Raw genomic sequence first — 13010 nt, 5'->3', positions numbered from 1 at the left:
CATACGATTGTGGAATGCAAGATGAAGCTGAGATGAGTGAGATGGACCTGGAGGGAGAGGAGCAGTCAGGGAGAAAACTGAAAGTTGAGAAGCTGAGGATCAAAGTAATGGCAGATGAATACAGGATCAAAGTAGGGGAGGAGCTACAATCAGTGACTTGGAATGAAGTGGATCTGGACAGCCTGTGGAATGCATATATGGACTGCTTAGTTAGGAATGCTAAATCATTGTGTGGTGTGGCAGGAATAACAACAAAGAAGAAAGGTATGGCATGGTGGGATGAAGAGGTTAAGAGAGCAGTGGAGGAAAAGAGGAAGATGTGGCTAGAGTTGCTGCAGGACAAGGGTTCAATTGAAATAAGAACTAAATATATTGAGAGCAAGAAGCACATACAGTGACTGGCGAAGAGGAAAAGGAAGGAGGTAAATGATGATTTAGGAAGAAAAATGAATGTAAATTACTCTGAAAATGGGAAACTATTCTGGAAAGAGGGCGGAAATGTAAAAGTGACTGTGGAAAGAAATGTGAAAGTGTGAAGGATGTAAGTGGTTGATTATTAACCCAAGGGGATGAAGAAAGGACCAGACGGAAAGAATATTTTGAAAGCCTGATGAATGTGAATAGAGAGAGCACAGCAGCCGTAAACATACTTGGTTTTGGGGGTGTGCAGAGAAGGAATGCAGTGCCAAGAAATGTGACACTCGCACGGGTGAAGAATCCTGTACAGTGGCTGAAAAATGGGAAACCAGCTGGGGTTGATGAGGCATATGCAGAGATGATTAATGCTAGTGGAGAAAGTGGAATGATGTGCCTGTTGGAGATATGTAAAAAGGCATGGATGAGTGAAACTGTGCCAGCACAGTGGAAAATGGGTGTGACTGTACTCCTGTACAAAAATAAAAGTGAGTGAAGTGAGTATAAAAATTATTGTGGCTTAAGTTTATTGAGTGTGGTAGGGAAGGTATATGGAAGAATTATTATAAAGTAAGAAAGATATCCGAAGTCCTAGTGAATGATGAACAGGGTGGCTTTAGGAGTGGTAGAGGATGTGTGGATCAAATATTTGCAGTAAGACAGATAGTGGAGAAGGCTTGTGAGAAGGACCATAAGGTGTTTAAGGCATTCATGGCTCCGGAAAAAGCATATGACAAAGCAGACAATGAAGGATTGTGGAAAGTTTTGCACATACAGGGTGTAGATGGTAAGCTGCTAGGTGCCACCATGAGTTTTTAAAATAGTAGTGAAGCATATGTAAGAGTAAATGAACATCTAAGTGAATGGTTCACAATCAGTGTGGGAATGCGACAAGGGTGTGTGATGTCCCCATGGTTGTTCTATATATGGATGGGGTGATGAAGGAAGTAAAAACATGAGTAATGGAGAGAGGGATAGCATTGGTAATGAATGGTGATGTATAGAATACCTCTAATTTGTTGTATGCTTATGATGCTGTAATACAGTAACACCTTACTATACCAGACTAATTGGGGCCCAAACCATTCCCAAAAAAGCGAAATTCCAATAAAAGCGACATCCGGACTTCCCCCTCCTATCCCGGACTTATTCCGATTTTTCAGACATTAGTCCGGATCGTACCAACGGTTTCTGAACTGTTTTGACCACCATTGCAGTACAGTAATCCCTCTACTTTCCGGACGCCCACTTTCCGGACATCCCCACTTACCGGACAAAATCGTCCCGGGATCCAATATTCCCAAAATGGTCCGAAAACCGCAAAAAATTTGGAGAAAAAAAAAAAAAAAAAAATCCCGCCCGTAATTTGAACTTGGCATGCACGGCACGGGACAGCTATGTTGTGGTGTGTCATTCCTCCGACATCTGCTAGAGCACCCCTGCATCCTCCCCACTTTCCGCCCGTCTCTTGTCGTGAGTGAACGCTTGTCGTCATGGCTGCCCACGTGCTCGCTTTTGTGGTGATGCCTCACCTGCTGCAGGAACTCCTGCTGCTCTCATGCCTCTCCTTCGTGTGTGATGATGGCCCCGCCGCCTGAGAAAAGGAAGAGAGTGATTTTGACTCTGGAGAAGAAGCGGGAGATATTGGAGAAAGTAGATGCGGGATGGTCCTCCGTGAGTTCAACCTGGCCCGATCTACTGTGTTTGATATTATGAGATCCCGAGACAAACTCATGCAGTACACGGCTGAGTTCTCGTCAAAAAGCAAATGCAATGTGGAGAGGAAGATGATGTTTACTCCCAAGTTTCCGGAAGTCGACCGCTCCACATTGATTTGGTTTCGACAGCAACGTGCTGCTGGTGTGATGGTACGTGGTACGGAGCTGAAGGCTGCTGCTGAGAAGTTTGCAAGGCTTCACGACGCCCTAGACTTCAAGGCATCCGAGGGTTGGCTCTTCGCGTTCAAGTTACAACATGGCCTTACCGACCGTACGTCTCATGGTGAAGCTTTGGATGCTAACGAGGATGGAGTAGAGGAGTTTCGGCACAAGGTGAAGGGCTTGATCGACAGGGAGGGCCTCACGCTCGGTCAAGTCTACAACGCTGACGAAACTGGTTTATTCTATCGCTCTTTGCCTACAAACACTCTAGCCGAGGAGACAGAGAAGCGTGTACCTGACCGCAAGCTCTCCAAGCAACGGCTATCTGCTTTGTGTTGTGCCAATGCTAACGGCATGCACCGGCTTAAGCCTGTTGTTATTGTTGGCCGTGCAAAGCAGCCTTGGTGTCTTTGTGGGGTGATGGATGTCCTTCCTGCCCTCTGGTACCATTCCTTGAAGGCATGGTTCACAGCCCACACCTTCAAAGACTGGTTCCACCGCCATTTCATCAAGGAGGTCATACATTACCAGACGGAGAAACTGGGAATCCCACGCGACCAGGTAAAGGCCCTCCTTCTCCTCAACACTGCACCTGCCCACCCGTGCGACAAGGACTTGGTGGCTGAGAATGGCCACCTAAGGTGCATGTTTCTGCCACCTAATACTACTGCTCTCATCCAACCAATGGACCAAGGAGCGATCGTGGTAACGAAACGCCTATACCGACGGAAGTTCCTGGACGAGGTGATGGTTGTTCTCTATGACGAGGACAAGCGCAGGGAGGGACGGGACATGCGAGGCCACCGGACTTTGGAAAAACCTTCGCCGCTACAACATCAACTCTGCCATTTACAACTGGGCCAGTGCATGGAAGGAAATCCCTGTCAAGACTCTAGAAAATGGTTGGTCTCGTCTGCTTCTCGGAATGGATGTGGAGCACGATTTCCTAGGTTTCGACATGGATGACTTCCATGCACATCTACGTGCGCACGGCGACGATGTTGATGTAGATGCAGTGCGTGAGTGGTTGGATGACGACGAGGGTGATCCTGGGTATCAGACTCTGTCTGATATCGAGATCGCATCTTCAGTTGCAGGTATCAGTACCCAGCTTGATGATTCCGACGAGGACGGCAACGATGATGTGGACTCCTCTCAGCATGACACAACTCCAGCCATCCCCAAGCTGAGGGCACTCCGGGAACCCCTAGAGTTTGTTCTGGACTACCTGGAACACCCAGACTGCGACAGGAAGATGGGGCCCTTGGGACTTGTGGAGGAAGTGTGTGCTTTCAGGCAGCTCATCATAAACTGTCAGAATCGTCGTTCCTTGCGTCAATCAACGATTGACAGCTTTTTCAGGCCCGTGACCCCAGCTGTGCCCAGCCCTGGCTCCACTCCGTTGCCTCACCAAGACAGGCCCTCATGCTCCGAGCCACAGCCCAGCACATCAGGCACGGTGGAGTCACCACTCGACGTGAGTTTGCGTCTATCATCTGAGTCGTCTGCAGTGGATACGCCATCACCACGACCCAGCGACGCACCCCTAAGTCACCTCCCAGCGATACTCTCAGACTCTGACAGTGATTAAACGGCAAGAACTTCTCCACTAGACCACACGGGAATTTAGTGCTGTGCAGTGAAAGAAAAACAGTCCATACAGTATTGTAAAGAAATTAGAAATTTGAGTGAAAAGACAAACAATATTTGGACTAAATTTAACATAAATAAACTTGTGTGATTTGTTTTGAAATTGGTTTTATGAGTGAAAAGACTTAAAGTGCAGAGTGCAACACTTATTAAGTTACAATGGAGCATAAGTAAGACAAGAGTGCGCAGTGTGAAGAGAATGGACTTCTGAGTGTGAATGACTAAGTTCAATGCAAGACTTCATGAACAGTGTACTGCAAGTGCTTCAGGAAATCCTTCTTACTGTCAGAGTCTGAGAGGAGGCGGTTATTCATCGAGATGGCCATGGACTTGCTGTGAGTAGGCAGAATGATTCATACTGTACTGTACTGTACTGTATTTTCCATACTGTGCTTACCTCAAACATCTCATTTCACTCTTTTATGTCCCTTATTGGTGTGAATATGTAGTGTCTTAGGTGCTATGCATGTGCAGTAGGGAGGTGTTTTTCTGAGTTAGGCTAGGTTTGGGTCCATAACTACCAGTCCAGGAGAAAGGGACTTGTAAGTACCCAGAATGTTTAATATTGTATAAACCTACCTCAAAAATCTCATTTTATGGTTCTTTTGCATTTATTTCAGTCTTATATGTCCCTTATTGGTGTGATTTGGGTCTTAAATAGGTGCTATGCATGTCCAGAGGGAGTTGTATAGGTAGGTGTTTTTCTGAGTTAGGGTCCATAAGTACAAGTCCAGGAGGCTGGTGCCCACTATCCGGACAGGACCACTTTCTGGACATGCCTTTGGCTCTATTACATCGGATAGTGGAGGGATTACTTGTATTATATTATATCTTCATTACAATTATCATATGGTATAATATATAAAATAATACTGTGCTATACATTGATAAACATGTCCATCTATCCATTGCCAGACGCCATGTATCCCAAACGGGGTGGTCAAGGGCTTTGAGTTAATTGTTTTACAGGGAGGGGCACTAATCCTACCTTATTGTAGTGAACATAGCTGCAATAGTCTGGCAGTCCAGACTGCTTCTGGCTCTATCGGACTTTTTCCGATAGACAGGAATTTAGACTGGTAGCTCCTCAATTCCGATAAAAGTGAATTCCGGTCTACTGAAGTCCCTTTTATCAAGGTTTTACTGTAGTGTACTTGCAAATACCACACAAGAACTTAGTGGACTAGTGCAGAGTTTTGCTTATGTCTGTGAGCATCATGCTTTGAGATTAAATGCAGAAAGGAGTAAAGTGATGGTTATTGAAAGAGAAGGTGAATCTCAGTGTGACGTTACTGTGATTGGAGAGAGACTGGAATTGGTGCGAGTTCAAATACCTGGGTACAGTGATAGAAAAGAGAGGTAAATGTGCAAAAGAAGTGGAAAGTAGAGTGGCACATGGAAGGAAAGTGGCTGGTGCAATAAAGGCATTGATAAGAAACAGAAGCTTAAGTGTTGCAGCTGCACGAGGCTTACATGAAGGAGTGTTAGTGCCAACTTTAAAATATGGATGTGAGACAATGGTGTGGCATGAAAATTAAAAATTCAACAGTAAGTGCAGTGGAACTGGGACTGCTGAGGAATGTATGTGGAGTACAGAGAGTGGACAGGATATGAAATAATGTGATCCGTAAAAGATGTGGAATGAGGAAGTCTGTGGACACAGAATCGAAGAAAGTGTACTGAGATGGTATGGTCTCTCTTTTTTTTTTTTTTTTTTTTTTTTTTTTTAATGTGAGGAAGAAGGAACCAAGGGCCATGTGCCAGCAAAATTGTTCCATCCAAGAGGAAAACAAAATACAACAGAAAGTCAAATTCAAGATCCGATCATTCTGAGATGCCTGGACACGCTACATTTGAATGACTGGAGATCATAGGAAGCAGGAAATACAGAGAGAGAGAGAGACAGTTCCAGAGTTGACCTGTTGCATAAATGAAGGACTGGGAGTAACAGTTAACTCTTGATTTGGGAATTGGACAGAAAAAGGATGAAAGTTTGCTGCTAAACGGGTGTTACGTGCCCATTGTAGGGGTGGAGGAATGCATGCAGACAGTTCAGAGGAGCAGTGACCATTGAAGTAGTGACAGAGAAGAGATAAAGATGCAACAGTGCGGTGAAGAGACAGAGGTTGAAGGGAGTCAGTAAGAGGAGAAGAGTTAATGAGACGAAAAGCCTTTGACTCCACCCTATTGATAAGAGTTGTATGTGGGGAGCCTTCCCACACACGAGAGTTGTACTCCACACAGGGGCGGATAAAACCCCTGTATAGAGTCAACAATAGTGCAGGGGTAAAGAAGGAATGGAGTCAGCTTAGCACACCTAATCTCTTGGAAGCAGATTTTACAAGAGATGTAATATGATATTTCCAAGATAAATCCCGAGTAAATGAAACCCCAAGCATGTTCAACAATGATGCAGGATTAAGCTGAATATTATTAAACATTAGTGGGTATACCTGTGGAAGATTCTGTCGGGGTGATAGGTGTAAAAACTGAGCCATTGATGCATTAAAAACAACCAGATTATTTTTACCCCAGTCAAAGATATGAGCCAAGTCAGACAATAGGTGTACCATAGCCTCATCCCTTGTTTGCTGAAGTAACTGCTGAGATGAACGTTGTGGGAACCGAATGGAAAGGTGAAGGGTGGAGCCATCAGCGTATGAGTGGATAGGGTTAGATGTTCAGCTTAGAAGGTTTCTGATGAATAAAAGGATGAGAAATGGTGATAGGACAGAGCCCTGAGGAACACCACTGTTAATAGATCTAGGAGACGAATGATGGCCGTCTATAACAGTGGCTATAGAATGACCAGAATGGAAGCTAAAGATGAAGGCACAGATAGAAGGATAGAAACCGTAAGAGGGCAGTATGGAAATTAAAGCTTTATGCCAGACTTGATCGAAAGCCTTTGCGATGTCACGTGCAATGGCAAAGCTTTCTCCAAAGTCCCGAAAGGAGGATGACCAGGAGTCTGAAAGGTAGGTGAGAAGATCGCCAGTGGCGCGTCCCTCAACCCTTACTGACGATCAGAAAGAAGGTTGTGATAGGAAAGATGCCTTAAAATTTTTCTATTAAGAATTGACTCAAAAACTTTTGAGATACAGGATGTTAAAGCAACTGGACAATAGTTACAAGGTTGGGAATGGTTACCCTTCTTTGGGGCTGGAGAGAATGGACAACAATAGAGTGATGAAAAAGGTATATCTGAGCAAATTTGAAGGAGGAAGGAGGTGGGGTAGGGCAAGGAGAACGTGGAAAGATATAGTGGGCGAGTGTGTAAGGAAGAGAGATACGGAAGTCGGTGAGGCTTGGGGACTGACAAGAGATCAAGCTGGGTGGATGAACGTTGTGAGAATAAGTGCATGATCAGGGAATTGGCACTCTTTTTTAACATGACAGTGTCCAGACTGACTCTAGCAGATACCACAGAATGTGGTGAATGTTTTTGGTGTATCACATAAAGCCAGGATTCCGGGAGCTTGAATGATGAGTGAATGGAAGCGTGGCCCAATGGACTGGGCAAACTTAGGCTATCTGGACATGCTACTCCTCACCTTGCCCTAGGGTGGGAGAGGAGGTCTGGATGATGATGATGATGAAAATAAACAGAAACAAATGAACTTCAAGCCATTTTAGGCATTAACCTACCCAAATGCCACAACCTAACCTACATCCATGTCATTCAAGCCTGAGACCAATTTCCAGTCTTATCCTAAGTTGGTGGAGGAGTTCATCTTGACTGACTTCAAATTAGAAAGAAAGCATGTGACTATTCAACTTGCAGTCTTCTTACTGGCTGAATCAGTACCATAATGCACCAGTGAAAACAAAAGCATACCGGTACCACCTGTGACTATAATGCACTACCAAGAAACAAAAACACATCGATTTTAATGAATAAAACTTAAACCGCCAGCACGGGCACACATTAGAGACCCCATATCTCACTTAGTTTTCATCCGCGGAAGAAACATCACGGAAAAGAGCTGACTTAAAACTGTGCAACTACTGGGTTCACATTATTATCTCTTATGAATCTGGTGTTATGGTTTTGTAAACATTATCCGGGTGTAATTCCAATATCCTGTAATAACCTTGGGTCTGGTTAGTACTTGGATGGATGACCGCCTGGGAACACCAGATGCTGTTGGCATAATGTTCTCCCTACGTGTTGAGTGGGGTTGGTGGAGGATTAGTGCCCCTCCCTGTAAAACAATTAACTCTAAGCTCTAGGCCACCCCATTTGGGATACATGGCATCTGGCAATGAATGAATGAATGAATATTTTCCATCTTCACAAACCAAACAGCCTTATTGAGACCTAACCTGGGTATCCTGGGATTCTAACCATCTTGAAACTATCTATCTATCTATCTATTGCCAGACGCCATAATCCCGTATGGGGTGGCCATTTGACTCTGAGTTATTTGTTTTACAGGGAGGGGCACTAACCCTCCACCAACCTACTTGACACGTAGGGAGCACGTATGGTTTGGTTGTATGGTTACCACCCAGCGTTGTAAATGGTTTCTTGGCTTACAGGAAACCATTAAACCATTTACAATGCCATCTTGAAACTACAGTGAATAATTCAAATACACCTGTAGGCATCATGCAGCACTGTAACTGACACCACATTACAACGAGAGATGACTGGCAAAAACTCACAATTTGTTTAAAAGGGAAGTTTATGGAAGTTTTGATATTATTATAGTTCCTGCCTAAAACAGAATTTCAAGATTTTGAGTCTTTTTCTTTTTTTTCAGTATTTTAGACAATTCTACGACACTTTTCTTCTATGGCATTTTCGTTGCAAATTATTTTTATTTTGGTCCTGATGGTTAGGTTACCGGTATATCAGATTAGGTTAGGTTATCTTCAAGAGTAAAATAAGAATAATTTGCAATAAAAGTGCCATAGAAGTGTCTTACAAGTCTAAAATACCAAAAAAGAAAAGGATCAAAATCTCATAATTCTGTTTTTGGCTGAAATTATAATTTTACCAAAAATTTTATCTGAATAATCAACTCTATGCTTGCATATTCTACAATCCCAAGACTGCATGAAAGAATAACAATTTAGTAAGAAAATACTACCTACTGGCTGGTCCAATTACTGAGAACAGAAATGCTTCTGGGGCGATCCACAAAACAAATTATTACTCTATCTAGCTTTCCGTTACTTACATTAAATAGAAATAATTGCTTAATTTTGCTGTGTATCCACATTGTAATACAGTTTAACCCAAGCGCATAAAGAATCACTGGGCTGACATGATTTTACACATTTCAATAATCAACTATACGTGCATTTTACGGGAGTATGAAGGGGCCTCCTTCCCAATAAACACATCAAAATTAATTCAAACCACCTGAGTTGGTAATAACCAATCTCGTGTCGCAACATCTTGAACTACATTAACTGATGGAAAAGCTGTAAATACTTTCAATCAGGACTTCAATTTCTTCTGCTGGCCAAAGCTTTAATCATGTTGATGGTTTAAATGAACGTAAAACAATGACCACATCCGTTCAAACATAAGAAACTTGCCATCCACACACTCCTTGAGGGGGGCGGGGAGGCTCATAATATAAACAGGAAGTTTCAAATCCGCCATATTGAACGGAAGTAACCAAATAATTACATATATACATAAAACCTGCTTGGGAAAGCGCTGTAATATAGCAGTTAAAATATACTCACGATTATTTGCGATTTGTTCTTATCCATACTCTTCTATCGTCTCAACGAATTTATCCAGTTCATGAGGATTTGATCTCCGGAAATGGTTGAACTGAGTAAGAGTTCCAAATACATCAATGGAACACTGGCCGACCATCACGGATTCGGCTTCTCATACATTATTTACTCTTTAATGACAAGAGCTATGCACTTATAATTTTTCAGGGATTCAAGGATTTAAAAAAAACTATACACTGCTTAACAGATGCATTAGACACCTATGCCGAATTAATGCTCTTAGCAGCTGTGGTTACTACCACGATATCTTACTGATCGAAATACTGTATAAATTGTTGTAATGGTACACAGAGTACAATTAAAACAAAAGAAGGCGGTGAGTCTTGCCACATTTTCTTCAGCAAACAGTTCTACAGTCACAAGTTATAAATTCGTGGGTATTACCACACGCCCTTTAGCAAAGAGATATATATCCACTATATAGTATATCTATCTATCTATATCCCTAGGCTGCTTCCCCCAAGGTAAAGGGAGGTAGCCGAGACAGGACGACACACTCCCCATTTACTCATCCATTCAAACACATTCATTCGCATCTTAGCCCCAAAGGGGAGAACGAACAGATCCTCACCGCACCACACCGCACAAGGGTCAACTGTGCAATGCAATCAGTTACATCCGCAGCAGGGCCCGACAGCAGAGCTGGTTTACCCCTGCCACATCATAACAGACTCATCCCCTTACCCGCACCTGAATTTGAAATACCGGCCGTGGCAACCCAAGTCGCCACCACGCTCCCAGGAGGAGACTATGAAGGGGTAGACAGAACGCGCAGTATGTCCAGTCTATACGGACATAAGTAAGCCTGGGCTGTGCACCCCTATTCCCCGGAAGGTGCTCAACAAGACCACCCCAGTTTGAGTGCACTACCTAAAATGACCGCCGCCAGACCATCCACCCCGCTACCCCCCACCCAACCACCGGGCCACCACCACCCCACCACCCGAGGAAGAGATAACGGGGAGGTTAATGACCCAGGGCAAAAGGGTCACCCAACCACCACTGACCTGTGCCCCTTCTCCCCGCAACTGCCCCAACGCCAGGTGAGCCTAGATCCGCAACAACTTCAACGGCGGGTTGACCATCGACAGCAGTGGGGTGGGACTGATATAAAATCAGTCCCTTATAGTATTGTGGTGACGACCACAGCTTCACCCCAGAAGGACAGGAGGTCCCTTGGTGAGCCACGAGGTGTTCGCACCTCTGCCACAGTGAGCCACGAGGGAACACCACCCTCTGCCACTACTCTGGTGAGCCACGAGGGGCTAGTACCCTCTGCCACAGTGAGCCACAAGGGAACACCACCCTCTGCCACTACTCTGGTGAGCCACGAGGGGCCAGTACCCTCTGCCACAGTGAGCCATGAGGGAGAAATACCCTCTGCCACTACCAGGACAGGAGGTCCTTAAGTGAACTGTGAGGGAGAAATACCCTCTATCACAAACAGGGCAGGAGGCCCAATAGTGAACTATAAGGGGCCAACACCCCTAGCCACCCCAAGGGTAAGAGCCCCTTGTATAAAGCCAAAAGTGGGTCCCAGGGCCGATCAACCTGGCACCACGGCTGTGTCGGAGACAAGAGAGAGAGTCGCCTCTGTGCTACCCTCCCTGTGTAAGAGAGAGAACACGGCCTCCGTGTGTCCTCTATATTCAGCCGACTCCTGCAGGAGTAGCTGGACACCACCCGGGAGAGTTGCCCCGAAGGTGTCCCCCGAGCAAAGACCCAGTCCCAGTCGGGACCTACCTCCCACTCCTGGGAGATTCTTGTCTCCCCCAGGCACCAGCAGGAGACGAGGCCGCAGCCCACACCTGACGGCACGTCCCCTGACAAACCTCCACAGTCCCCGGACCCCCAGGCGAGCCCAGCAGCCTACCAACACTGTTCTCCTCCTGCCTCAGAGCCTCCGACGCCAGACACGACTTCTCCACCTGTTTGGCTCCAGTCCTGAGGGCCACCACACCAGGTCGAGGCCCCACATAGACGGGCCTCCCTGCACCACAACGACGAGACCCCGAGAAGAGGGTCTACATCAGGTCGAGTTCCCAGGCAAGAGGGTCTCCCTGCACCGTGACGACTGGACCAGAGAGGAGGGTCTACAACAGGTCGAGACCCCAGGCAAGAGGGTCTCCCTGCAACGCCTCAGTGGATCGGACCCGGGTCGAGTCTCCTCCCAGAGGGTACGGTGATTCCCGCCACGGGTAGAGCCCCCGGAGGTCCCCTTAGTGTGACAGAGTGATATCGCCCCAGAAAATCGGGCAAGATTAGTGACATTCCCTCCTATATCCGAGGAAGTGAAACAGGGACAGTGATACAGTGACAGAGTGAATAAGAGGGATCCCATCTTTAAGTGCCCGTGATTACTTTCCCTTGATTAAAGACTATAAATTCTGGGCCCGTGAATCTAGAGTTGTTCCCCCAGCCCAGAATAGATGAGTTCCCCCTTACCAGTGTACGCGCGGGCGAGAGTCGCCGCGCCGAGCCCAGCCAGTCAACTGTAGTGATCTGCTCCCCCTGTTATTTTATAGTAATATTCCTCCCCTGGACCATTAAGCCTATATATACCTCTTGTACCAGTGAACTAAGACCTTTTGGACTTTAATGAAAGACAGTCACATCCACTTATAGAACCCTAACCCATTGTAAAGTGTAATTACAGTGTGTGTGAACATCCCGTGCTATCTTAACATAACTTTGTATATCTGTATCCCCTGTCCAGAATATCATTCTATGTAATATTGTCACGGTGTTAGAATTAAGGTAATAGATGTGTTAAAGGTGGACTGCCTAGTTTTTATGTCCTGTTCCTTTGTTAGTGCTTTACTTCCGGTCCAGAAAGAGGACCCCGCTCAGTAGCTAGTGTTTCTAGTACAAGGAGTCGGCCTAAAAACACTCAGCATAACACTACCTTTTGGGCGAGCTAGCCCTCGTCATAATCTGGGTGACACTGACTCTACAGCTCCAGGCACCACCCCAGTGACGGCCCAAAGCCGCGCAAATAGATACGACCCACAGCTGCAGGATACGGCCCATAGCCGCTCCGCCCAAAGGGCTACGGCCTATAGCCGGGCCCCAGTGACGGCCAAAACCCACACACAAAAGAAGGCCACGGCCTATAGCCGGGCCACCAACAAGGAGACGGCCCATAGCCGCTCTGCCAGGTGCTGCCCACGCCCCCTGCAGAACTAGTGATGGCCCATAGCCACGCTGGATAGAGAAAGGTATGCCCCCTCTCCTTCTGCAGTTGCCTCGGAGGGCATGACACCGGCGACGGCCCATAGCCGTGCCCGTAGGCAGGAGATGACCCAT

The 13010-nt window shown here is 46.0% G+C and overlaps 1 protein-coding gene across 1 annotated transcript in view; it reads right to left on the bottom strand.

The window, feature by feature from the left end:
• The window catches only part of Atac3 (Ada2a-containing complex component 3), a 72936-nt gene extending 59926 nt beyond the window's left edge, over positions 1 to 13010 (bottom strand). Inside the window, exon 1 of the mRNA XM_080267695.1 lies at positions 12715 to 13010. Within this exon, the coding sequence (XP_080123821.1) occupies positions 12715 to 13010 (296 nt within the window). The remainder of the gene's footprint in view (positions 1 to 12714) is intronic.

The sequence above is a fragment of the Coenobita brevimanus genome, chromosome 24 (genome assembly GCF_032717465.1).
Source record: "Coenobita brevimanus isolate Jiangsu-jjx chromosome 24, ASM3271746v2, whole genome shotgun sequence".
NCBI lineage: Eukaryota > Metazoa > Arthropoda > Malacostraca > Decapoda > Coenobitidae > Coenobita > Coenobita brevimanus.
The sequence above is the reverse complement of the archived record's forward strand: the minus strand, read 5'-3'. Positions and strand labels throughout refer to the sequence as shown.